This window comes from Pisolithus orientalis, assembly GCF_024613125.1.
Source record: "Pisolithus orientalis strain OTSU chromosome Unknown F5J12scaffold_8, whole genome shotgun sequence".
Classification (NCBI taxonomy): domain Eukaryota; kingdom Fungi; phylum Basidiomycota; class Agaricomycetes; order Boletales; family Pisolithaceae; genus Pisolithus; species Pisolithus orientalis.
Window position 1 is genome coordinate 386,998 of NW_026260789.1, and position 24,032 is coordinate 411,029.

At 51.1% G+C, this 24,032-nt stretch overlaps 10 protein-coding genes across 10 annotated transcripts; 5 read left to right on the plus strand and 5 right to left on the minus strand.

Moving 5' to 3' along the window:
- The first annotated feature begins 23 nt into the window (after nt 1-23).
- Nucleotides 24-3,467, plus strand: F5J12DRAFT_537879 (uncharacterized protein). Its single transcript, XM_051739947.1, has 2 exons — nt 24-1,602; nt 1,659-3,467. Exons 1-2 carry the CDS (start codon nt 466-468, stop codon nt 3,378-3,380), a joined length of 2,859 nt encoding a protein of 952 aa, XP_051601717.1. The 5' UTR covers nt 24-465; the 3' UTR covers nt 3,381-3,467.
- Nucleotides 3,468-3,553: 86 nt separating this feature from the next.
- F5J12DRAFT_818487 (uncharacterized protein) lies at nt 3,554-7,532 on the plus strand. The gene is made up of 6 exons (XM_051745188.1): nt 3,554-4,401; nt 4,454-4,759; nt 4,819-6,572; nt 6,622-6,912; nt 6,965-7,318; nt 7,365-7,532. Exons 1-6 carry the CDS (start codon nt 3,993-3,995, stop codon nt 7,416-7,418), a joined length of 3,168 nt encoding a protein of 1,055 aa, XP_051601718.1. The 5' UTR covers nt 3,554-3,992; the 3' UTR covers nt 7,419-7,532.
- F5J12DRAFT_818495 (uncharacterized protein) lies at nt 7,533-11,042 on the minus strand. Its single transcript, XM_051745189.1, has 10 exons — nt 10,937-11,042; nt 10,744-10,879; nt 10,539-10,681; nt 10,255-10,479; nt 10,180-10,199; nt 9,875-10,126; nt 9,569-9,820; nt 9,358-9,518; nt 9,117-9,308; nt 7,533-9,060 (listed from the first exon to the last, which is right to left on the minus strand). Exons 2-10 carry the CDS (start codon nt 10,789-10,791, stop codon nt 7,567-7,569), a joined length of 2,787 nt encoding a protein of 928 aa, XP_051601719.1. The 5' UTR covers nt 10,792-10,879; nt 10,937-11,042; the 3' UTR covers nt 7,533-7,566.
- A 1,446-nt stretch (nt 11,043-12,488) lies between these two features.
- F5J12DRAFT_538015 (uncharacterized protein) lies at nt 12,489-13,606 on the minus strand. The gene is made up of 2 exons (XM_051739948.1): nt 13,468-13,606; nt 12,489-13,411 (listed from the first exon to the last, which is right to left on the minus strand). The coding sequence occupies exon 2, from the start codon at nt 13,354-13,356 to the stop codon at nt 12,739-12,741; it is 618 nt and encodes a 205-aa protein (XP_051601720.1). The 5' UTR covers nt 13,357-13,411; nt 13,468-13,606; the 3' UTR covers nt 12,489-12,738.
- A 576-nt stretch (nt 13,607-14,182) lies between these two features.
- Nucleotides 14,183-15,084, minus strand: F5J12DRAFT_781458 (uncharacterized protein; the record flags this gene model as incomplete). Its single annotated transcript, XM_051742564.1, has 4 exons — nt 14,183-14,331; nt 14,427-14,610; nt 14,752-14,895; nt 14,995-15,084. The coding sequence occupies 4 exons, from the start codon at nt 15,082-15,084 to the stop codon at nt 14,183-14,185; spliced, it is 567 nt and encodes a 188-aa protein (XP_051601721.1).
- A 1,757-nt stretch (nt 15,085-16,841) lies between these two features.
- On the minus strand, nt 16,842-18,721 carry F5J12DRAFT_818505 (WD40-repeat-containing domain protein). Its single transcript, XM_051745190.1, has 6 exons — nt 18,459-18,721; nt 18,278-18,404; nt 17,738-18,218; nt 17,554-17,685; nt 17,184-17,496; nt 16,842-17,131 (listed from the first exon to the last, which is right to left on the minus strand). Exons 2-6 carry the CDS (start codon nt 18,387-18,389, stop codon nt 17,120-17,122), a joined length of 1,050 nt encoding a protein of 349 aa, XP_051601722.1. The 5' UTR covers nt 18,390-18,404; nt 18,459-18,721; the 3' UTR covers nt 16,842-17,119.
- On the minus strand, nt 18,456-20,214 carry F5J12DRAFT_538104 (uncharacterized protein). The gene is made up of 6 exons (XM_051739949.1): nt 19,834-20,214; nt 19,643-19,787; nt 19,514-19,581; nt 19,366-19,455; nt 19,238-19,309; nt 18,456-19,182 (listed from the first exon to the last, which is right to left on the minus strand). The coding sequence occupies exons 1-6, from the start codon at nt 19,868-19,870 to the stop codon at nt 18,896-18,898; spliced, it is 699 nt and encodes a 232-aa protein (XP_051601723.1). The 5' UTR covers nt 19,871-20,214; the 3' UTR covers nt 18,456-18,895.
- A 67-nt stretch (nt 20,215-20,281) lies between these two features.
- Nucleotides 20,282-21,141, plus strand: F5J12DRAFT_926411 (uncharacterized protein; the record flags this gene model as incomplete). Its single annotated transcript, XM_051749386.1, has 5 exons — nt 20,282-20,410; nt 20,543-20,586; nt 20,628-20,731; nt 20,912-21,017; nt 21,048-21,141. 5 exons carry the CDS (start codon nt 20,282-20,284, stop codon nt 21,139-21,141), a joined length of 477 nt encoding a protein of 158 aa, XP_051601724.1.
- Nucleotides 20,910-21,881, plus strand: F5J12DRAFT_818529 (uncharacterized protein). Its single transcript, XM_051745191.1, has 4 exons — nt 20,910-21,017; nt 21,067-21,222; nt 21,275-21,578; nt 21,642-21,881. The coding sequence occupies exons 2-3, from the start codon at nt 21,143-21,145 to the stop codon at nt 21,516-21,518; spliced, it is 324 nt and encodes a 107-aa protein (XP_051601725.1). The 5' UTR covers nt 20,910-21,017; nt 21,067-21,142; the 3' UTR covers nt 21,519-21,578; nt 21,642-21,881.
- A 537-nt stretch (nt 21,882-22,418) lies between these two features.
- On the plus strand, nt 22,419-22,806 carry F5J12DRAFT_890876 (uncharacterized protein; the record flags this gene model as incomplete). Its single annotated transcript, XM_051747432.1, has 3 exons — nt 22,419-22,506; nt 22,559-22,651; nt 22,697-22,806. The coding sequence occupies 3 exons, from the start codon at nt 22,419-22,421 to the stop codon at nt 22,804-22,806; spliced, it is 291 nt and encodes a 96-aa protein (XP_051601726.1).
- Between the last annotated feature and the right edge of the window lie 1,226 nt (nt 22,807-24,032).

Sequence of the window (24,032 nt, forward strand, 5' to 3'; positions counted from 1 at the left end):
TTTGAGGGGTGGGAAATTACTATATGGAGTACGACTTGACCTTCTCCGCAAGTGCCATTAGTGGCCGGTGTGTGGTGGTCAGTGCAGGTACCCATACGAAGGTATTCTTTACAGGAACCCCTCATCCCACATGTCGCTTAGAGCGTTGCTGTATGCCTACGTGCTCGGTGGCTTCACGTTCATCCCCCTCGTCCTATGCGCACTCAGTCGCCATCACCATCTACACGTCGGTACCCGTCCAAGAACCACCCAAGGATGCCAAAACAGCGCATGCTCGAGCATCGACACTAGAGAAGTCCAACTCTGCCCATTCTACAGAGGCAGAAGGTTCCATTGCGGCAACTACAGGGGGGAGTGAGGACTGCCGAACTTGGACCTCTCGAGGTCAACGACCGCCCCAGGACTCGGAAAGGCTGGCTAACCGTGCGCCGGACATTCGAAGAATCGGAATTCGACGGATTTTATATGACGTTCGTAAAGTCTTACCTTGATGCACGGTCCAAGGACCCGAAGCGCTCGCGGCCCAAGGACATGTGGTACGTCGTACTCAAGGGAAAGATTCTCTATCTATATGAGGACGAGGGTATGACGGAGTGCGAAGCCGCGATAGAGCTAGGTGGCCATGAGGTGCTGGTATTCCCGGAGGGACTGGCGGACGGGGAATTGTTTACCAGACGGAACGCGATTTGTCTGAGGCCGAAGCCGAAGGCACTTGTTGAACAGGGTATGCCAAGCGTCACAAGACAGATGGCGATGGGGAGTGGGGATGCAGAGAGGGACGAAGAGGTGTCAGTGGCAGCGGCCGAGAGCGGAAAGGAAGGAGGGAACGGGACGAGAAAGAGACATTCCAAAGAACGCGACGGGGCCAGTCGAGAACTTGCCAAGGAGGAAGCCTTCAACATTACCTCGCCATGGTTTATCTTCGTCCGATCGTGCGTGGAGATGGAAGATTGGTATCTGGCACTCGTGCATGCCTCTGACCACCCAGCCGGTACGCCATTGCTAAGTCCACTCCAAGCAGTATTTTCGCCATTCGAGATGAACCACCTCGTTGCAACACTCGATCAACAGCCGGACGTTATACCGATGCGCTGGCTGAATGCACTCCTCGGACGTATATTCTTTAGTTTCTACAGGACCCAGATGCTCGAGTCTTGCATCATCCACCGGCTCATGAAGAAGCTTTCCAAGGTTAAGCGGCCCGCATTCCTCACTGAAATTGCAGTCACACGGTTCTCGATCGGAGACAAGGTTCCGACGCTGAGCAAGCCTATGCTCAAGGAGCTCACGAAGGAGGGCGACGCGTCGCTCGAAATAGGCCTCTTTTACAAGGGCGAGATCCGTGCCACTGTTGAGGCAACCGCCGTGATCAACCTTGGAGCACGGTTCAAATCTTACACCGTCAAGCTAGTACTAGCGGTGGTACTGCGCGAGCTCGAGGGGAACCTTCTTGTCAAGGTGAAGCGACCTCCAAGCAGCCGGATGTGGTATGCGTTCACGAAACCGCCACGAATGGTGCTCAACGTGGAGCCCATCGTGAGTGACCGTCAGATCACCTGGAGTATGATTCTCAATACCATCGAGTCCAAACTCCAAGAAATCGTGAGTTATTTTTATGGACAGCGTTGATTGTTTGTAAATTTATGCCACGCTGCCAGATCGCCGACTCGGTGGTGCTGCCAAACATGGACGATATCAGTTTCTGGGACAGCACATCCTACGAACACCGGGGTGGCTTATGGTCAGACGCTGCGCGGACAGAAAAGCCGGTGACCCCTCTGGCAGAAGAAGTAAAAACAGACATTCCTACAACCTCCGCTGTTTCCGAGGAAAAGGAATCCCTGATGACCCAGCTTACGCAGCCCATTGATGCACTTGCTTCTGAAACACTTCTTCCGGATCGCGCCCCAGGTATACGGTCTGCACCCGCCTCTTGTTCTTTGGACAGCGATAACAACCCCAAATCATCCGCGCGACGGTCCTGGTTCGGTGCGGGAGAGATGATCGATAACGGCGATGCAAATGACAGCCAAGATACTGGCATCCCACGCGGCAGAAGAAGCAGGGCCCAGGGTGCGGCAGTGGGCAGTACAGTGCCTGCTTCTGGAATTACCGCTGCACCCGTGTCAAACGTTTTGGATACTGAAGAGGACGTGCCTAGGTACCTAACCCCGGAATTTCCACTGCGATCGTCGTCTGCACATTCTCAAGCACGCTCATCTCGCACTCACTCTGTGTCATCCTCCGTCGGTGATGATACAAACGTGCTTTCAGACTCGAGTGTCGCGTCTGCGTCTCAAAGTCCTCGACATTCGTTTGGTGCAGTTTCTACGACAAGCTCGTTTTTGTCGACCCTCAAGTCAAAGGCTGCAGACAAACAGGCACTGAGTAATACTGCTAGGGACACAATACGAAAGTGGGGAGCTAACTGGGCAACGTTGAGGAGAGATATCAGCAAGAGTGGGACCCAGGACGAGGTCCCTGATGCTGGTCCCGCTGACCAGCGTAGCGGGACCGATAATACTCACAGCAGGCCGAGTTATGCAGAGGTGCGGGCAGCAGTTGCAGCACGGAGGGAGCAACACGGGCAAGCTAATGGGGAATACAAGGCTTCGTCACCGATCCCCATTCCTCAGACAGGATCACCACGCACAGTGGACAATGTCAGCTCACGTTCTGCGGATTCGTCACTAACGAAGACATCTGACGGGGCATCTACGTCGAACAAGGCTACTGGAATAACCCTGTCCCGTTCGGTGGGAGATAAGAATGCTGAACCTTTCTACGACCACGACTTCAGAGATGATCACCCCGGACCGTCGCCCATACATACACAGCCATCTCAGGCACGCACAATGACCATTCCCGGCATTCATGCTAGCCATCGTGGAGAGATCATGTCACTGGGGAACGTTGCGCCTGTATCCCATCCTACGGAGAATAAGCCCAAGGCAACGACGATTCAGAGTATGTATCGTCTATGGAAGAGTCCTACGCTTTCTGGTCAACAGGATGGATCGGAATCTCAGACAGATACGCGTTCCGAAGGTGCGGATTGTAATCAAGATGTTACGCCTCTTGCACTGTCACCAGACTCAACCCCAACACCACCATCAAAGCCTGTGCCACCCCCATTACCACCGAGGACGGTGTGTTCCGCGAAACTAGCGCCACAAGTGGCAGGGGCGCAGGATCTGATTGAACGGCCCTCATTACCATCTACGCAATTTTCGGCGAGCGACGGGGCGTCGGATCGCGAGTTGCCAGTTTCATCGAGTTCGCCCGAACACGTAACCGAGGTCACAGAGCCAGCACGGGTACGGGGTCCAGATTCGAAGCCACCACTGCCGCCGAGGAGGATTCATACGCCAGCTTTGTGATCTTGTGCTGTCATTTTTTTTTTCCTGTCGATGTCATATACACGGTAATAGTTTAGTCATTATTCTATCGTATTTGCTGTCCCTGAGGCTGTCGCTTTCAATTGTGGATCAGTCAAAATGGAGGATTGACAAAAAGCCGGTCCGCTTGCCACACAGCCACGCCTCGGGTCTGTTGTCAAGGGAGCCGGGCAAGAACGCCGGCCTCGCAAACTGACAGTCGTTTAGCTTATACTACATATTAGAATGAAGGCAAAGTCAACAATAAAACGCCATCATTGGGTTTGACGGATTCTTCTCGCATCTTTACCGCTACTTGTGTAGTGGCGCAGCCTGACGCTCAACCGACCCCTCGTTTCATAATAATACTGCTGGTGGTTTACGGACTTGTCACTGATTCGCTCAGTTGCACCGGAAGTTGAACACTTTAGCCGAACCACTCTTGTGACAAATTTCAATTCGATACTGCCAGCCGGGTTTTCATTGAGCTCCTCGTTCGATCGCCCTGTTCAAGTTCTTCCCTCACAGCACCTTATAACGACCGACGCCGCCGCCAGCACGCGTTGTCTCCATACCCAGGTATACCCACCCCCATCGACCAAGTTGGATAAATCCATGGCACAGACATCTCCTGTCGTGGTGGCCGGTTCCTCACTTCAGATATCCCCAAACCTCGAGGCCCTGCTCCAGTACGACGAGTTAACCCGTCACAGCAGCTCACCGACAAGCTCGCGTCCCTCCCTCGCGTCTACTTCGTCCGAGTTCCCATTTAGTCTCCCTCCCCCACCCCCGCGTAACTCTCAATCGAGTAGGAAGGTGACCACCCCGGAGACGGTGAGCCCCAAGAGCGCGGGACGGCGACGAGGCGTCAAGCTCAGATCAGACTCTTGGCCCGATGCTCTTCTTGTCGCTATGCCGGACTCTGCATCCCCGGTCGAATCAAATACCACATCTGCGACAAGCATACCCAATCCTTTTATTAATCCTACACCCGTCGTTGCCAGGTTTGACAGCGTGATAGATGGTATGTACAGCATCCGATGTATCTGACAGCATGATCCCATTGACCGCTCCAGATGGATTATCCACTCCCAAGCCGGGTGACGTGTTTGTACCCACGGAGTCGCCTACTCAGGCTTCACCAAATGAGCTTGTTGTATCATCACCCGAGTCTTACACCTCGCAGTCATCCACTTGTCATCGCGCCTCCCCCGCGTTGCACAAGGTAGAGAAGATGCTGAGCAAGGGGAAAGATTCGTTAGCCATGTTCGCGACTGCAGCCACGCCGGGCAGCCTGAAACAGAAGTCGGATAGCCTAGATGTTGGCCGCAGGCGCTATCGTGCTGAGACCATGGATGCGGACAACCTGCCTGCAATGAGACGTATGTCACTTTTTTCTGTAACAGGGGTTAATTCAATTTAACTTATTGTTGGCAAAAAGGCTACTTGACAGGGACTCCCAGGCTGGGTACGTCAACCGCTTATGGCAAGGGTGGTGCCAGTTCCCCAGACACTTCTACAATAACTCGACCTTATCCCACTAAAATCAAGCGGTCGTCGGGATCAGCTGGACGATACACTGGTTCTCCACTGCCCTTAACGCATCCTGCAATGTCTGATAAGGCCTCAACCCGTTCACTGTCAATATCATCATCTACTTCTTCATGTTCATCGCTTAATGTCACTGCGAACCCGGCTCGTACATACCCCGCATCGTCATTACCCAACTTACCGCTTTCATCCATGACATCTGGCAAAGAAAGACAGCATGAAGGCAGCCGACGCGATATGGATAATGAGAGTCGACATTCATTCATCGATTTTTATTCTCCCTCTTACGCGGACGGCATGATTTCTTGTTCCGAACACGGTGATAACAGCAAGAAGGATCCACCTTCCCGCAAACAACAACTCAACCTTACCATTCCCTCCAACGACATCTACGGGACTTCGACTGGAAATCCTTCCTTAGTTTCCCTAGCTACCATGACTTTTGCGCCTCCCAGTCCTGTTCCTTTTGGGGAGTCGCCGCTTCAACAAACCCCGAACTCTCCCTCGGCCTCTTCCATTGCTCTTTCGGCCATGATATTTGCGCCTCCAAGCCCTGCAACCGAATTGCCATCCTACGGATTTCTAAGGCCAGAGTCTCCTGGTTCAGCCGCTACCCTTACCCCCATTGAATGCGCGCCGCCGTCCCCTCCAGCGGTCGGTCACCGGAGAAAGCGTGAGCTTGCCACCGCCTTCAAGATGGCGTCCTTGCGTGTCGGGCGTAACCGAGGCGGAAAACGTTCTCTTTCGTTATCTCCCCGTCCACCATCTCAAAGCCTGGCTCCAATGCCGCCTACAACTAACTTACTTGGACGTGATGAACGCGCTGACCTCGTACGGCGCAATCGCAAACTCGCACAGGTCTTCGGCCAGACACCAGGCCATGACATGTCTGCGTTAGATCTTCAGGAGCCCCGACGGCTAAAAATGCCGCCGCTAGCATTAACTTCCTTGCTCGGAGCTGGGAAGCAGCGCAATCACCGACAAGCAATATCTGTCTCACACGGTCCCGTGTCCTGTGATGCGAAGACGGAGCCTTCGTCCCCGTGGCAAATTGACGATTCGTGGTCGCTGGGAGAACGGAGATACTCTATTCCACTGACACCTAGTTCGTTCACATTCTATTTTGATGATGATACGTCCCGCACGGTTCCAACAAACGATCATCGTGGGGTGCATAGCCTTAGAGATTCGCCACTTCAGCGAAATTCTTCAAGTTCATTCATAGACTTATCTGACGACGAAGAAGTCTCACGTGGTGATGAAGCTCCGGCTATCACAGCAGACGGTAATGGGATCAGCGGACGCCGAACCATCTCTCACTTTTCTTCCACACCGTCCCTTGTCGACAGTTTGGATCCAGACAGACAAGCGGAAGGCGAGCGTCGGCGTAAACGGGATAGGTTGGCCAAACTTCATCGCTTTCTCGGGTCACGAATTCCACCAGACCTCGTACTCGGTTTTCCGGCTGAACTTGAACCACAGCCATTGTCAAGTTCGCCACCAATGGAATCTTTCCACGATTCATGGTTGCGCGGCCGCAAAGGGGGTGCATTGGACCATCACGAACACTTCGATCGCGGAAAGGAAGAGCTTGATCAAAGGGAGAAGGCACTGAACGTTAGGCGTGCGCAGAAGATGGAAAAGGTATGTATAACGCCGCTGGACCGCACCCCGCATACAATGATTTTATCAGGTATTCGGTACGCCTCCTCCGCAAACTCTTTTCCACACCCGCCAGGGCCCCTCCACTCTACCGCACTCTCAACCGTCCTCCCCTACTGGGTTGACGTATACCTCCAACCCTAATCAATCTGCGTACAAAGGAAAGAGTTCCCATCGACCACCACTATCCGAGTCTGTGACGTGTTTGCTGCCCAAGAGGCAAAGATCCTCCATTTCAAACCGCCGAGTATCTATTGCCCAATCTTCGGTTTATCTAGATTACGAACAGTCTCTGAATTCGCTAGTGGACATAATTGACAGGGTAGGTGTCTTTTGGCGTGCTGTCAGAGATTCGTCTGACCCTTTCGATCCAGGATGATCGCGAATCGCTTCTTGAATTGCATCGTTTCATCAATAGCGAGCTGCCAGACCTATCCTTCGACATGGAGCGTGTGGCAGACAATAAACGACACTCGGTCACGAGTTCCCACAGATCGGAGCGACGACACTCTCTCCCTAGCAGCGCGTCCATGCTTTCACTGGCTTCTGAGTTCCATTCCGTTCCACACGAGACATCAGAATTTCAAGTTCGTCGGCGGAGAGCAGCCAAGCTAACCAGTTTCTTTGGCGTTGATTATCGTGACCTGATTGATGATATTTTGGAGAGTATCGAGAGAGGTGTGGAAGAAGAACATACGAAAGGTACTCTACAGCCTGAGGAAGCCGAGGTAAGCCAACATAAATCGCCTTTGACGTTGACTGAGGCGTAGCCAGGTCTTGCTGTACAAAGTTTGGTCTCTCAAGTCGACTCAGGGTCAACAATCGTAGTCAATTACCAAGCGGTGTTCTTTTTCTGTTTCACTATTACTTAGCATCCACGTGCAACGCCCATGATGTTTGTAACATTCACACCTAATTAATGCAACTATGGAAATATGGTGATAATGGAGTAAACGTAAACGAAACGGGTGCGGTATCAGAGAATGACCAAGTCTCCACGGCACGAGTGACACCAGAAGATGTGTGATTCATCCATGAATTGCGGTCGCCATGGATGTTCTTCATGGACCGAAGATAAGGAATGTTCATTGCCCTGCGGCACGGGAGAAAGCACCCGTGGAGTGTGGCTGTTGGCAGCAGTCTCACTCTCAATCCTCGCTTTCAGCATGCTGAGGCTGACTTGTCGCTTATGTCGGGTTTCCGGGGATAGTCCGACGTCGAACACGGACCGAGTCGAGGGTGGGACTAGACTACTCTGTTTGCCAAAAGATGCGCGCCGTAAGCCCGAACTCGCTCGACTCGATGGTCGTACAGATGTGCTGGGGGAAAAGGGTCGCGGAGTAGCCCTTGAAGTCCGGGTTTGTGCTAGTTGATCCTCCAAGACACCGATCTGGCGCTGGAGACGGTGCGCCCTGTCTTGCGCTTCGAAGACGGCGGTCTCCAACGCACGTATTTGTGATTGAGCAGAAGAGAGCTCCAAGACATGCTGCTGCTTGAGCGCGCTCAGCATCTCGTTATCTAGTGACGAAGGGGTAGCGTCGTCGGTCACGGGGGTTTTCTGGAAGCTCTCCAACTCCTCATCCTTTGCCATAAGCTCGCTACGAAGAATCTCGATTTCGCTTCTGTACTGATCAATGAGGTTGCGTTGCTCTTGTTCGATGTTCCGCTGCGAAACGAGCTCAGATTCTAGTTGAGCAAGCTCCTCAGCCCTGCGTCGCGACTCAGCAGACAACCGATTGCTGAGGTCAGCTTGGCGTATTTCCACCTGACGCATCTTCGTGCGCTCGGTTTCCAGTGTATGTACCGCAGCCTGCGATGTCTGGAGCTCCGCTTCGAGAACAGCATACCCGCGTTGCAGGTCGGCGATAGTTTGCTGCAAAGACGTGACATCCTTCTCCCGCAAGTGGTCTGATTCGCGTTTGAGCATCGCAGCCTCTGCTTCTCGCTCCGTCCCTTCGTTTAGAGCAATCTCAAGTTTTGAGATTAGAGTATCGCGAGACTTCTTGTCGTGCTCCAGTTGCTCTATCTGGTCCAAGAGCTCCACTTTGGCGGCGGTCAACTCCACGATCTTGGACCGCATTTCCTCTGAAGATTGCACGAGTCTAGTGCCTTCTGCCTGAAGATCCCGTTGCGTCCTCTCAGACTCTTCAGCACGACGAACGGCAGCACGCAGCTCGCCCTGCAGGTTTGTTAAGCTTCTATCTTTGGAGGAAACGTCGGCGGCAAGTTCGGCAAGTTTCTGCTGCAGTCCCCTTACGACATTCTGGTTGAACTCGACTTGGGACTGCAGCGACGCGCGTTCTTCCTCTAATTCGCTCCGACGGTTGTTTGCAGTATCAAGGCAGGCCCGGATTGTGGAAAATTCCTCTTCCAGAGACGAATATTTCTTTTCCCACCCGGCTTCGCTTTCGGTCGTTGAACGGAGTTGAGACTCTAATTCGTCCCTTTCGCTTTTGAGGCTGTTATGATCCTAGAAGATGGTTTCAGTTAGACACGTAAATATGACTCGGAGGGTACACCGATGACCTGTTTGAGTTTACTCAGCCGGAACTCCAACTCGTCAGCCCGATCCTGAGTGTTCTTCAGGGAAGCCTCCAGCCTGTCCGCTCGATCATCATTTTCAATTTGTTCCTCAAGCTCCCGAACGCGTTGCTGGTGTTGGTCACAGGCTGCTTGCAACTCGTCCAGCTCAGCTTTCCGCAAGTGAATCTCACGCTCCTATTGAACATTAGTACGCATACATATGCCAATTTGGAAGTCCACAGACCTGATCATGACACTTCTCAGCCAGCTCCTTCTCCTTTTGAAGTACTTGCCCAAGTTCGTCGCCCTTTTGGGCGGCTGAGACCTCCAGATCATGCACCCGCTCTAAAAGGGCTTGTGTTTTCGCTTGCTCGGAGTGAAGAAGACCCTCCTTCTCTTGAAGCTCTGTTTACCGGTTAGAACTGCGTTCATACACAGTGAGAGTTGAATCACACCTGTCTCAGTGGCCTCCATGCGCTGCAGAGAAGAAGTCAGAGACGCCTTCTCAGATACGAGTAAAGCAACGGTCTGTTGTCGGCTCTGATCCTGTTCTTGCCAATGCTGAGAATTTTCAGCAGCCTTCGCGAGCAGGTCGTTTATGCGTCCGTGGGCCTCAGCAAGCTCGGCTTCTATGCGCGTGGAGTGACTCCTCAACCCATCAGTTGCTCGCCTTGACTCGTTCAGTTCGGAAGTCGCCTTCTGTAACTCTACTCCACGAGCACGCTACTCAGAACAGCCCCACAAAGTTCCTTTGCACGTACCTTCCTCGAGTGACTGGACCCTACTCAATGTTGTGCGGGATAATGTGTCTAACTCGCCGCATTTCGAAGTCAGCCGTTCAATTTTGGCAAGGCTCGCCTTTTGGAGATCTTCCAGGCGTGACTTCTCTGCCGCGAGGGCGTCCAGGTTATGTGTCATGGAGAGAGATGCTTCTTTTGCCTGAGCAAGCTCGGCTTCGAGTGCCTTGCATCGCAACTGCTCGTCTTTTAGCAGTTTCTCTGTCTTTGGATCTTCTAATTTGCCGCACAATGAGACAAAGAAAGTTTCGGTCTCGAGTATTACTTGCCTGACCGGATATCACCCAACCTGTTGAAAGATGCTCGGTGTGTATTCGTCTGTGACTGAGATGCGGTAATGTTACCTCTGTTCAGCAACATCGAGATGTAGATTATCCTTGTCACGCAAAGCAAACCGTGGGCTCGACAAGGGGGTGCCGAAGCTCGGAGAAGTCGCGCGTTCCGGCAGTACCTGGGTCTTGGCCGGGGTTAGCTGTGGACTCGAAGGTAACGACTCAGGTTTTGAATCTTTGACTTGGGCTTTAGCCAGCGACTCGAGCCAACTGGTATCCACTTCTGTATTGTTGAACCTACGAAAGGATAGCAGGCCTGAACTCGTGCAGATGCGCGAAAATATGAAGGGGCGTACAGGTCACTGATATCACGCTCGGGTTTCCCGTCTCCTGCTGGCGCTGTAGATTCTGCGGGAGCTGGAGTGTAAGACCTTGACGGCGGGGGACTAGCTAAAGCAGCATTGCCACCAACACTCTTCTTTTGCTGCCGTTTCTTGAGCTGTTGTGCAACGTCAGGACTCGGAGCTGGAGCAGCACTACAGTGACTTCGTGAACGCGTACCATGGCTTTCGCCCTCGCAGTTTTCGCAGCTCTGTCATCCTCAGACATGTAACGAAGAGAAGGTTGGCCGCTTGCGGAACCGTATTAAGGCTTGTTGGAAGGAACAAACGTATGGCTGAGCCTAAGTCTGCTAATGCTACATATCATTTACCCGGAGTTGCAAAATGCAGAAAATGTTTCGGCAACAGCTCACTCATTACCACACATCAATACAGTAAAAGTACACAGTCATGTTGAAATCTGAAAGAAGAGCAGAAATAAAATAAAATAATGAGATGATGCTCCCAGAGTGGTGCAAAGAGTGAAAAATGGGACAGAGTTGCAGAGGGAGTCCCCACCAAGCGAATTGTCACAGTGTGACACTGTAGTAAATTGCAACTCCGACGACGTATCCCTCAGCGGTGAGCATCAGAGAGTAATGGATTTTGATACTCCGCTCGAATTTGTCACAGACCTACTTACTGCAGGCCACACTTGCTCGTTTTACGACTTGGAATGCACGATCTACCTTCATTTAATCGCTCGCGGCTTCTACACTAGACTCCCGTCTACCATCTTTCAGATGTGCCAGTCTGGGCGATTAGCCCATTTTCCGGGAAAGAGCTCTGTTCTACGTCTTTGTCACCTTTCCCAAGTAAGCCACTTGGTACACGCTTGAACGTTTGAACTCTCGCCTACATCACATCGCATACTCCATGAAGTAGTACGACAAGTCACGCATTTATGGCACATCTTGCCCTGCGTCTTCCATCCTCACTGATATCGGCGAACCCGAAGATCGTGCGATGGAGTATCGCTCATTGGATGCGTTACTGATCAGAAAATGGTGTCATTACTGTTATATATCTAAGCCAAACTAGAGGTTGCCGTTGGCTCGATCGTTGAGACATATACTATATATCCTGCAAAACCCCAGGGGACAAAACGGTTTTCGGACCTGGAACAGGGTGCGTTTAGGAATTGGTGTCTATATCAAAGCATGTATCACGGAATGTGGCTTAACAGAGCTGAGTATGCCATCCACGCTCCTGGGCCTGCAATCCGAAGCCGTACACCCCCACCGTAATTATCATCAATATCGCCTGCCTATTCGACGATCTCCAGCTATCTACTTCGTCTGGTTTCGGGCACATCAACTTCACCCTCTGGACCGAAGCCCGCTTGATTAACACCTTCCGATACGTCTTCTTCCGCTGCTACGCCTGCTGCATGGGCATCTTCCGTATCTTCAAATTGCCCGAGCACCTTCGTTAGCTCCTCGTTAGCTCAGCATCGTCTTCAAATAATGTACGCCAGTCAAGTTTTCCTTTCTGGATGACAACCTCGCCTAGAGAACGTAGTTGGTTGGCTTTCATCAGTATCGCCTCTTCCACCGTGTGCGAAGATATAAACCCGTAGATATGGACATCACGGATTGGATTAACGCGGTGGGCTCTGGCAGAAAATATGAACCACCTAGTTACTCCACCTCGCCGATCCTCACGCCACCTGCTCATCTGAGGATTGAAGTCACTGTCATAAAAGATAAGCTCCTGTAAGTCTGGAAAATAGTTGGCGTAGGACGGCCCACGAAATATGGCAGAATGTAAATACTCGGTGATATACCCTTTGTCTTCAACCTTGGTTGCACCATATAAGCGTATCCGTGAACGATAAGGAATATCTCTAGAATATATTCAGAACCTGAGTCCCCCTATCTTTTCCTGACGAAGCAGACAGCTAAGTTCTTGAAGTTTACTACAGTCGGGTTGGATAAGCGACAGATCGGGGAATGCGATCTGCAGCTCTGCAGCTTAGGAGTACGCATCTTGACAACCTGCACACGCAAAGCGAAGAACGTCCCTCGCGCAGTACAATTGCAAATCCCATGATCACACCCACAAGGCCCTGAGCACGCTGCTCGTAAGCTATTACCATTGCGCTTGGCGTCGTCACCGTGTCTAGGTAGAACGACTTTAGGTCAATGTGGAATAGCGGTAGAATGGACCGTCGACATCACCACATGATGTTGAGCATTTCGTCACTACAGATGGGTGTATGTGAGCAACACAATAATTGAAATGGCCGATTTGGGCCGATTGTGCTTGCAAGTAACGAGCACAGTATGCAAGATAGCCTTTGACGGTACGCGTGTCCTCTTCGACATCTTTCGTAGCAAGGAGCAGGGGCCGGTTGCGTTAGGGAGTCGGGTTTCCAGGGCAGCAACAAGCGGAGTGTCTTGCTGACCGATAAAATGGAACCCGAAAAGGTCAACATTAACTTTCTCCTCCTCGTGCTTGTGTAGGAGTTTTCGCCGAACAAGAAGCTCTTTGATCTCATGGCCCTCAACGGCAGAACGAGGCACCGCAAAGGAAGTAATGACTGGTTGAACTTCGAAAAGATCTGGATGATTACGCACTTTGCGAGGATGTTGGCAAATTCTCTGGTAGACGCCAGACTGCGAGGCTTCGTAAGTTTGGGCACGGAACATGAATTCCTTGTATAGGAAACGCTGCCATTCCCCGAGAGGGCAAAGAACAAGGTGGTCGTATTTGCTCGGAGGTTCCTTTTCGAAGTCTCTTTCCAGGCGACGGAGGAGATATGGACGTAGCAGTGTGCAATTTGGATACTCATTGAAGATTCCCGTTGTCAAAAACTGTACCCATCTCAATTGCACGTTTCAAAGGGTCTAACGGAGGTAGATGTGAGTCACAAGGACAAAGTCGATGAATCAATGTGCCATACTCGAAAACCACCGTCCAAATTCCTTTAGGTTAGCAAAATTTGGAGCAGATTTTGAAGCGGGGTTCCAGTTAGAAGAAGGCGTCGAAATGAACGAATCATCAGGAGAATGTTCCATCTCGGGGATTTGAAGTTCTTGATCATGTGCGCACATCAAGAACCATATAATACCATATCTTGCGCCTACATATGGGCGCATCCTAACTCGCCAACGTGCATGAGGTGACGTACGCGTTGAAGTGATGTTTATTAGTCCACCCTTGGCGCAACTCCTTTCAACATTTCAAAGCCGAGAATCTTAAAACCAGGGAGAATTTCTTTAGATTCCATCTCCTAGTTTAGGAGTAGGCTCGTCAGCACAATCTATGTGATTTGGTTCAGGTTTCGGAAATGAATGTCGTGCCGAGTAACTTACGATAGGATGTGGTCCTTAGATGTCGCGATCGTTTGAATGGGTTTCCCAAACGTTTTTCGTGCATTACATTCCTGCCACTTTGAGTGCTGCGCAATGCTAGACTCACCCAAGTCCCATTTCATCCACAACAATGTCATTTAGGTCGCTGGAATGTAGAGAAGCACTCCTCGCAAAAGGAGGGGAGGTTTTATCTTGCTGTCTGGCAACCAGTCGACGGGTGCAACCGTACAAGGTTTCAGATAATTGGGTACGCAAAGGGTCTGCTAAGACAGACCGTCTGCCATGTCATCCCTTGACAAAGGTTTATGCGGCGGTTTTCAGTCTATCTTCCTTCGCCGTCGCTCCAGTCAGCAGGTTGTTGAGGCGTAAAAGAATAGCACTTTCTTTGTCGGTATCATCGTCGAGCCTAGGGTTAGTTAGATGGTGAGTTCTTATCCACTTCAGAGGGGGACCTGGACTTGTTTGTCGAGATACATCCTCAATAGGCGAGCTAGTGGCAACGTCCTCACTCAGAGGTGTATCAAGTGTTGTGGCGTTAGACGCGGACCATACACGCTTTCCAGCAGAAGAAGCTGACTCTGGTGAACCGTAGGTGTTGAGGGACAGCCCAATGCTGATAGCTCGTGCACCGACTCCATCTGTTCCGTTTCACCGGGTGGAATACTGTCCGCCGTGTCGTCCACGGAGTCCTCCTGCTCATGCATGTTAGCAACCTTGGAATCATCCTTGCCCTCAAATCAAGTAACAGTAACGTCTGTGTCGACTCGTCTTCCCCTTCGCTGCCTTCCAGGTCTGACTCGTCCGCATTATGCACCGCGTTACAATGTCTTCTGCCATATGAATCTCACTGGACTCCTCTGCGCTTTCCGCACCCTCCATCGAGATGCTACGGGACCAGCTCCGCGATCTCGGCATATCACCTCTTGCAAGTGCAAACTGCTGCCCTTCCAGGATCCGCCTGGATTGATCCAGAATTGTGTCTGGGTGCTCATATTCACCTCGCTTCCCCTCAGCTTCTGCACGCAGTCTCATTCACGGATGTACTGTAGACATACCAAAATAAAAAATCAGCAACTGCATGCCAGGCACGGCTACGTACTAGTATAACAACGTACAAAAACCGCTTTTCCCCATTCGCTTGTAACGGGCGTCCTCAGCCACCCACTCCTCTTCTTGTACCTCAACGGCCTTCTCTCCAGACGCATGTTGATCCCAATACATCGGTATGCGACTCGCAATGTGAACAGCTACTTGCTATCTTCTCGGTCATGCCGGCCCCGTTGTATGACAGCCTCATATACGCAGTCCCACGCATCCTTGGGACGTTGGGGCTCTTGAGGGGTAAAGAGCATTTGCTGACGGAATTCCTACTGCACCCACCGATACAACTGCCGCTACTAGCGGAACCGAAAGATGCCGAGGATGGGAGTTCGGCATAGGGGAAAACCTGTCCAAGCCTCTGCAGCTATCAATCGCGTTGAAGAGAACCACTTTTTGTATCGCTATTGTCTAGAAAGTCGTTTCCGTCTGATCTTAGTGATCTACTAAAGTTAGTGTATAATCGCAAGAACGACTTCAGAGATGACTGAAACCATGTAGTGGCTGCGGGTCGGGTTTGTGTAAGACTGAGGGGGATAACGCACAATGAGGCACGTGCGCTTTACAGGGGGTGTTGTCTTCTCTAGTGGGACTGCTAAGGCTGAGGTAGGGACGGTGAGCGCGTGTTCCTCATGAGCTCATACCTTCGGGAAGTACTACACACAACTTACCAGAGGGGTCGAGGCGGAGTCATCAACTATCGTTGCACTCTCCTGCTTTCGTATGGGAAGGAACCACCTCCCTGTCCGCCATGGACTCTGGGAGCTATCGGTGAGGGCACTGTGCCCTTTACCGATTGGGCACCCCGCTTGGACACCAGCGTCGAGTTTCGCATCGGGTACACCTCTATTTACTTGGCCTTCGTTTTCAAGGACGACACCGTGGGCGGTGCGCTAATGGGAGGGACACTTATTTAATGCGGCTGTGGATTGCGTGCTGAGAGGTAATGGTCATGACGCGTTGCGTGTAGTCCCAGAGGGCCCCGCCTCGGTAGTAACTTGCTTCAATTGGTTGGACTTCGCCTTATACTATCGACAAAAGTCAATTGTAACTGTAGTTGGAGAACGAAGAAGCTGAACACATACCTCCCGGAGCACAACCGAGTCATCTTGCTCCGCAAATGGGGGGTCATAAGTTAGCAGTGTCACGAAATCTTCGAGGGGAATCTTTTCCGGGCCCTGGATCCAGGTGAAATAAACATCCATCAGCCTCCATCGCAGGGAAATAAGATGCCAACTTTAGGCACTCACCAAATCGTCATGTTTATCCCGTACCTGGTCCACTGGTGTTGTAAGGATGGCCTTAACATCCACCTCGGCGACACCATTGACGGACGCGAGCGAATGGAATTGGAGGCGGGTCTGCTTGTATCAACACGAGCATGATCGGTTGTCCGTCGCCAGCTTTCACCCTCGTCAGTCCGCGACCCATTCGCATTTTGCTCCTTCACCAGCAGTGGCCTGAGTCTCCTTCGTACTACCGCTGGGGATCGCGTTCTTCCTACACTCCATCCCATCCGAACAACTGAAATTCCTCTTTCTAATCCTCTCCTTGTTTAATTCAGAGGTTGTTCAGCTCCTTCAGACCCGCAAGATTTCCGTGTTTCCACATCTGCAACTCCCAGGTCTAAGTAGACGAGTCGTAACCTGTACGACTTTGTCTTCGCTGTATGCAAGAATAGGGCTGTAATAACCTGCACGAACAGCTTTAATAAGATATCGTATATTACGTACGAATCCTGTCGTGGCTGGAGTGCCAGAAAACCTGAGTACGTAGCTACGTACTGAGCTAGAAAATTGCAAGCCTTCGAGCTTACCGCAACTCTTGCACTGATCGCTCAACTCACTCACAAATCGAATGAAAACGACGGGATATATACGACGGGGCCGGAAGGGAGGGAAAAATTGGATAATAACATCTGGGCAGCAGCAGATGACCGATAGCGAGACAATATATGTACTGACACGCAAGAAATACTAAACGGATTTCCAATGGATTGTAGGGACTGACGCATGGCGAACGCTGCGTTGGTGCACCAACATAACAGTCACGAGTAGGTATAGGGCAACGATAATGGGAACAGATAGTGGGCGGAAACATTGAAAGAGATGAAGAATGCAAGTGTCATCAGGCAAATTTTGGTCATGCCCATACCTACAAGAGCGGACTCAAGAATAAATTGCAATGACAGGTTGTTGGCACTTACCCTAAGGGTGCTGTCCCAGCTGCCTGTGCAAAGGGCCATGCCATCAGCGGACACACCAAGACAGCTCACTCGGTTCTCGTGTCCAGTCAAAACTCCTACGCGCTCCCCTCTTAAGGTATCCCACACATTGCATGTCCAATCATCATAACCTCCGAAGAGAATGCGACCCGAGATTGAGAAGGCAACTGAAGTAATACCGCAAAGGATGTTGTCATGTGTAAAGCTGTTTAGCTCCCTGTCTGCACGGATATCAAATAGCCGGCAGGAGGCGTCGTCAGAGCCGGTTGCAAATGCATCACCGTTTGGGAAGAATCTAGTTGATACATGTTGAATACCAACAAAACACGAGCGAATACTTCGATGTACTTACTGGACTGCATTGATGTCAGACTCATGACCGGTGAAGGTCTGTGTAGCCCGACCGCTGCGAATATCCCACAATTTCGCAGTGGCATCGCAGGCGCCAGAGACAAATACGTTCTGGTTTGGTCCCAGAGACAAACTAAGGAACCGTCAGATGCAAAAATAATAAACAATGTGGCAAATAACGTCACCTCATGACATCGCCAGTATGGTCGCTAAATTCGACGACTCTTACACCAGCTTCGATGTCCCACAACATACAGGTCATGTCGCCCGAGCTGGTGACGATTTGCCTGTCGTTGATGAACCGGCAACAGCTGAGATAGCCGGAGTGAGCGCTCAGCTCGCGCGCCCCTCTAGCACCGTTAGCGTCTCTACTGTTCAGATTGTATATAGAGCAAATGTTGTCGAGACCACCGCAAGCGACGAAATTCCCAGAAGGCGAGTAAGCGCACGTCATGACCCAACTGGACCGTAGTGGGATGGCGTGAACCTTATTAGTGGTATAGGCGTCCCAGACAATAAGTTTTCCGTCTTGTGACGCTGAAACAAGGTGTCGTCGGTCCGCTGACCAATGCATGGCGTAAATCTTTGCAAGGTGACCCTTCAATGCGCGCCGAGGCCGCATCACAATACGAGGGAGGGTGTCGATGTCTGCAGCCATCGTACGCACTGTTGTGGCAGAGCAGGTGTGGACATGGTTGAAATCATTGGAGCGGCAAAACACATACAGCTTGTGTCAGCTGAAGCCTCTCGGCTAGCACGTATCTTCTCTTTCAGTATCTCAGCTTCACGACGCGCTGCTGCGATCCGCTCCTGTATATCGCCTTGCGGTTGAGCCATTGTGAATCTTTAAGTCTAGATAGAAGTCACAAAGGTTGAAAATGAACAAGAGAAGAAAAAAGGGCAAACCTTGCAATATTTTGTCAACCAAAGAAAGATGGACGTCAGAAGGAGAGCGTGAGATCTGTGAAATACGTCGGATAGTGCCGGGAAGTGCTGTAAAATGGAGCTGGGGTGTACAGACACCGTCCTCAACGACGGCGACGGGGACAAAAAGAAAGGAAAAAGAGTTTTGGTAAAGAGTTGATGTTTGGACCTGAAAGCTGAAACACCACGCTGGCAGGCTGGGGCGGGGCAGCTTCAAGTTCTGTCAACTGATGGATCGTTCGACACGGCAATCGGCTATTTCCGTAACTCCGCTAGTCAAATATTTCCTAACAATAGCAAAGTAGATTTACCCCGAATAGGTAATACTCGGAAACACAACAGCACCAATAAATATTACTAAAGCTACCTCCAACCCCAAAAGAGCAAGAAATCCTGCAACACCTTCATTCATCGGAAACTTAGACAGCACCCGTCTGAGGGTAGTATGGCTGCTGAGGATGAGACGAAGCAGGCGAGTGAGTATACTGATGTTGGCCAGATACACCCGTGTATTGAGGTTGTTGTACCGGTACCTGGTACTGACCAGCCGGGGTTCCTTGATACTGGCCCATGGGCTGCGGTGGCGGAGGTGCTGTTGGCGAAGGCGCAAGGAACCTGCTGTCCTTGACGGATTTCAGCCAGAGTGAATTGCCCCGCGAGGCAGCGATGCAAGTAAACACGAGCAAGACGATGGTGTATCCCAACACTGCGAGTCTTAGCTCCAACGGGATAGGTCAACGTCAACCGAGTAAGGCACTTACAAACAAAGAAGGCGAGGAAAGAGAAAGCCTCAACAGCTTGGATTTCGCGACAGGCTCCGTTAAGGGTAGCATCTGTTACCGAACGTCAGCTACGTCAATACGCGGTAGAGATTATCAAAAGAACTCACAGTTCTCATACACGCATCCTGATGGGAAGGAAATGTTGCCAGCGGAAACCGCTTCCGCGGCTGTCGCTACCCACAAGACCCACAAGATAGCTGCATAGCGACACGCATCAGTCAGCGACCATCTCCTCCAAATGCCGATCTATCTTACACAACCAGATCAACTCAACAATAATCATCGACGTGAACGCTCCACGACGAACGACATCGACTATGAGCCTAAGAAAGAAAGAAAAATGTCAGCATCGAACTGCGAGTTGGCGACATCGATGTAATGTACATGACTGGGACAGTAAAGATGGTCAACACGGCCGTGGCAATACCTAGCGCGCAAAATACAAAGTAAAACGCGTAATATTGCTCGGTGAGGGAGATGAGATGGCCGGACAGGCTCATGACGATGAGTGAGAATACCACCAACAGGGCTACAGAGGGTGTCAGACACGGCTGTTGCTCTCGGAATTAACTCACCCAGCACGATAATGCGAGCAATATGGAACACACCCATCTTCAACGTTTGGAATGAAGTGAGAATGGTTCGTTCAGCTCTTGTCCCTTATATGAGGGATCGGTAGCCCTGGCATTTCCGCACTGCCTCCAAGGTCCCAATAAAGTGGTCAGGGCAAAGACAGGTCCCGCGACATTGTCAGCTTGGCGAGATCATGCCAGCGTCAATAGATGCCCCTGTGAGTCCCATATAAATGAACGATCGTCACCGAATGCAAAGGCATTGAAAGCAGAGAGAGACTGCCCGGCATCGAAAAAAACTGTCTGAGCTGATCAGATAGAGTGGGACGACTACACGTCTCAATTGTTGTAGAAATGGAAGGAATCAGAGTCTCCAGGAACAAGGTAAAACCAGGAACATTACTTGCCTAGAACATCGCAATGTGCACAATAAGTAACGCCACAGGCAGTCATGGTAATACTGTATCCGCCACTCAAGCTCAACATGCAAATATCGGCGGACGCCTTGGCATTGGAGGATGCGGAATTATCGAGACTACGTGTCTGGGTCAGACCTGTCCTCGAGCACCGCATTTCTTTCGTGAGTTCCGAGGTCCAGACAGTCGCCAAGGCATCGACACTGAGTGATGACACGTGACACTCCCGGAACTAACATTCACAAGTTAGGAAGTTCTTTTTCTATCCAGAGATTGGCCACCCATCAGATTATCAGGTTGGCGAATTGAAATCATGGATGCGTGTCGCGGAGTTCATCGGGTAATAAGTGACAACGGCTTGATCACGATATGTATCTTCAGAACTACGGGAAGACTCCTCATTTTCCAGTGGCTTTGCTTTGGTACGGCTCTGTTTGACGCGGCAGTAGTTTTACCTCCCGCCAATGTGCAGAATCGTCGGGACCGTCCGTTAAAACCCGCGGATGTCGATGCGCCTACTTGACAGGCACCCTAGGTAGTGCTGAAAATCAGAATCCCAGGCTTTTGATGTGCCTAGACGCGCATTAATCGACCCTTAACATGACCGGAGGTCCTTGTGTCCTGGCCTCGTAACATGCGTCATGAATGTTGAATGGCCCATCTAGGGAGACGTATCTGCTACTGCCCTCGGACCCTTCCCCTGTGCGCTAGTCGGTGGTATTCGGAATACTTCCCGCTCTTGTCCAACGCAAAAGCTACATCTTTGAGTCTGTAAGTCACTCCGCACTGGCACATGTCAAGGTTTACCCATGGAACCCAGGCGTTCTTCGCCCGCCACCCCACCAAAGAAAGTCGACGGATAATTTGGTCAGGTGTAGAGACGAAAGAACACTAGAATGACGATTACCCTTCTCGGAGCGACTTTCTGCAGCTCATTTCTGAATGCCTGTCGTGGTGAGACCAAACAGACCCCGTTGTAGGTCTCGATAGCCGGCAAAACGACGTCTGTTTTTACCCAACAGCTCTAGCCATTTCGTTCCGGGTACGCAGCCTTCTGAATGGGGCAGAATACAACCAAGTCATTTAGGAGCGTCCGGAAACGCCTACCTGGACAGCGAACAAATGAGAAGGGGAGGAGTAGCCAGGTCGGCTAATTGGGAAGCGATGGCATCCGCGTCATGGCCCTGCGATGTGAACGCCTTAACGACTTCATTGACCATACGAACGTCCTGGCTGCCCGTTATCGTCTCTTGGAAGTTGCCAGCGCCATAGTAGTTGGCTGATCGCGGGTGGCTGTGTAAGACCGGGCTGGAGTCTACGGACACTCTCCCGCTACTGGCAAATGCTCCGGTATCACTCATATTTTTCAAAGGGCGAACTGATACACGCACTTACACAGCGTGGTTCATGTGGGAAGTTGGTCGAGATTTGCTTGACTTTCCATAAACCCCGCCGCTGCCAACCTCGTTTCGAGTGCTTCAATGCGTACTCCGCATGTTCTCATTGACCGATTCAACTGACACCGAATCATCGCCGTTGCAGCATGTCTGTCCGTCCGAAATACACTTGCTCTGAGAGGTACAGTCGTTTCGAGTGTGTTAAATGCGAAGGTTTCCTAGTTAAGCAAGTACGCAGTCAGGTGAGTGCACTAGGGGCGCTCAATCTCCTGGCAAATGTAGTGCTTGCCAGAGGGTTCCCCAGATTGGCAACAGTACCAGCCAGGCGCGGCCCTATACTGCGATGGCGATTATCGGCAACGCACATACCGGACGAACGTTGCTCTACTTGCCTGGTTTCCGAGCGCAAGGGAGTTCGAAGATCGTTTCATAGACCTCACCAAGGATGTGGCCGACGCCCTATGACGGTGCGTGGAGCGATGCAATATGAGATACGCGACATGAAGTCCTCGTGGTTGTTTCTCGTCTCTGCTTCTCGCCAACCAGTCCGATCGCTATTGCGTGCAGAGTGCGCATTATATTCCAGAACATAATTTCGTCCGTCGTTCTCCCAACTTAATGGGCCATGCAGCGATCACGAAAGCGCCGACTTTAATTCCGTTCGGTATTGCCCTCGCAAGCAAGCCGCCGTCGCCCGTATTTTCAAAATGCGGCCTCCGTCAACTCATTATAAGGGGCTTTGACAACGGAATGTAGCTAGCCAGTACAACATCCAATGTCTCGAGGTTTGTCTTATTCTCGATATCCGCGATATCGAGGTACTCAGTCCATCGTTGTAGACCCAATCGTCGCACTCAACAACTGTATGTCGGGGGACGTGCAGTTCGTTGACCACTGCTGACACCTTTCTTTCAGACTTGCAATCCATCGGCCAGCCCACCGCCCTTAGCTGGAAAGACTCCAAGAGTGGCTCTCCTCATTCTCCAGTGTGGAGCTCTGTCTGCAAAAGTTGAGTCATCGTAGATTATAGTCACGATCACTAACATTATACAGTATACGGCCGCGAGTATGGGACAGGCACCGGTGCCCAGAAACATATCGCACGAGGCGACGCAGCAGCGCAGACCCTGGAGGCGCTCAGAAATGAAGCCGGAGGTGGATAGTATAGCAGACTTGGCCCCTGTGTTGTCTGATCATTTCTCGCTCTTCTCCCTCATCTATGCCCCATTCACTTTCTGTTAACAGCTTATTTATTTTGTTCTGTGCTTGTTGCAAAAACACCCTTCGTCGTGTTGTATATGACTTCTCTTTCGTACTATCATTGTTCGATCGTTCCAATGAGAGCGTGAAAAGTCCGAGATCATCACAAGATTAATCAGAAACACGTTATTGGCAACCCAGCATCTCTTCATGCAACGGCCTCTTATTCCTATTTCAGCCAGCTGTCCAAGTCGCCTTAATATGACACTTTTGTAGGAACCAGTTCACACCAAGCCAGTTCAGCCAACCACCACCGATTCATTAAGCCGAGAAAATCATCTGGTGGATCTTGTATATTGACCTGCCACAATCGGACTCCGGTTTGACAGTCAGGGAGGGGGCTTAATCTTCGCGCTTACAATCGACAGCATACTGTATTGTGATAAAGCAAGTTCAGGAACGTCTAGATAGCTATGCCTCTAGTCCTTCCAAAGTCCTTGCTGCGCAGTGATGTGGCCGGTAAGCAATGAATGCTTTGTCCATGATAACCTTGAGGGTACCGTCAATTAGCTTGACCCGGCTACGACTTCGTCGTCGAAACCTTAGGTGGTGTTGGTACTGTGAGACTGTTCCCCATGACCCTGCCAAGTAACAATATCTTGCGCGAGTTGTCAGAAGCTGATCTTCGTTAAGTCTAGTGGTGAGAAGTGCCGCTGAGTTTGAAATCCTTCTCTGCTCGGGACGCCTGAGTTTAAACATTGCCTCTGCCACAGAGATCGCCAGTCGAGTAACCAGCGCGACCAGCCATGTCTCGACGTTATGCACCACACATCTTTGCTGGTCTATTGGGTGCGAGATTATCCCTTTGAGAACGTCGCTGTATGCTTGAGAGCGATACTTGGCAGGTATGGCAACTGGCATATACATCTTCAAGCCGGTACTCGATCAAGTTGCTGTTGAAAAGTAAATACACACGTTCCTATTAATTGGCCTGCCTGTCACACTAATGACTCTTGACCCATAAGTAAGGAGGGACTAATACCCAACGATGGTACTGCCAAGTCTGCAGTCGGTGGAACTCCACCTCCCTCTTCAGCTCAACAGTCACTAGTGACCAAGTAGTGTCTCCAGTTTTTGGTCGCTTGAGCCTTGCACTGCGAACTGCGGGTCTTTGACTTACCTCATGTAC

Excerpts from the sequence above, each read along its gene's own strand:
- F5J12DRAFT_537879 (XM_051739947.1), top strand. The coding sequence starts at position 466 with ATGACGTTCGTAAAGTCTTACCTTGATGCACGGTCCAAGGACCCGAAG. Across the intron at positions 1,603-1,658 it reads AGTCCAAACTCCAAGAAATC|ATCGCCGACTCGGTGGTGCT; the intron begins GTGAGTTATTTT and ends CCACGCTGCCAG.
- F5J12DRAFT_818487 (XM_051745188.1), top strand. The coding sequence starts at position 3,993 with ATGGCACAGACATCTCCTGTCGTGGTGGCCGGTTCCTCACTTCAGATA. Across the intron at positions 4,402-4,453 it reads GTTTGACAGCGTGATAGATG|ATGGATTATCCACTCCCAAG; the intron begins GTATGTACAGCA and ends TGACCGCTCCAG. Across the intron at positions 7,319-7,364 it reads TACAGCCTGAGGAAGCCGAG|GTCTTGCTGTACAAAGTTTG; the intron begins GTAAGCCAACAT and ends AGGCGTAGCCAG.
- F5J12DRAFT_818495 (XM_051745189.1), bottom strand. The coding sequence starts at position 10,791 with ATGTCTGAGGATGACAGAGCTGCGAAAACTGCGAGGGCGAAAGCCATG. Across the intron at positions 10,682-10,743 it reads CTGCGAGGGCGAAAGCCATG|CTCAAGAAACGGCAGCAAAA; the intron begins GTACGCGTTCAC and ends GTTGCACAACAG. Across the intron at positions 10,480-10,538 it reads GAGCGTGATATCAGTGACCT|GTTCAACAATACAGAAGTGG; the intron begins GTACGCCCCTTC and ends ATCCTTTCGTAG.
- F5J12DRAFT_538015 (XM_051739948.1), bottom strand. The coding sequence starts at position 13,356 with ATGAGTATCCAAATTGCACACTGCTACGTCCATATCTCCTCCGTCGCC.
- F5J12DRAFT_818505 (XM_051745190.1), bottom strand. The coding sequence starts at position 18,389 with ATGGCTCAACCGCAAGGCGATATACAGGAGCGGATCGCAGCAGCGCGT. Across the intron at positions 17,686-17,737 it reads CATACTGGCGATGTCATGAG|TTTGTCTCTGGGACCAAACC; the intron begins GTGACGTTATTT and ends ACGGTTCCTTAG. Across the intron at positions 17,497-17,553 it reads TCTGACATCAATGCAGTCCA|ATTCTTCCCAAACGGTGATG; the intron begins GTAAGTACATCG and ends TGTATCAACTAG.
- F5J12DRAFT_538104 (XM_051739949.1), bottom strand. The coding sequence starts at position 19,870 with ATGGGTGTGTTCCATATTGCTCGCATTATCGTGCTGG. Across the intron at positions 19,456-19,513 it reads TGTTGAGTTGATCTGGTTGT|CTATCTTGTGGGTCTTGTGG; the intron begins GTAAGATAGATC and ends GTCGCTATGCAG. Across the intron at positions 19,310-19,365 it reads AGGATGCGTGTATGAGAACT|ATGCTACCCTTAACGGAGCC; the intron begins GTGAGTTCTTTT and ends GTTCGGTAACAG.
- F5J12DRAFT_818529 (XM_051745191.1), top strand. The coding sequence starts at position 21,143 with ATGACGATTACCCTTCTCGGAGCGACTTTCTGCAGCTCATTTCTGAAT. Across the intron at positions 21,223-21,274 it reads GAGACCAAACAGACCCCGTT|CCATTTCGTTCCGGGTACGC; the intron begins GTAGGTCTCGAT and ends CAACAGCTCTAG.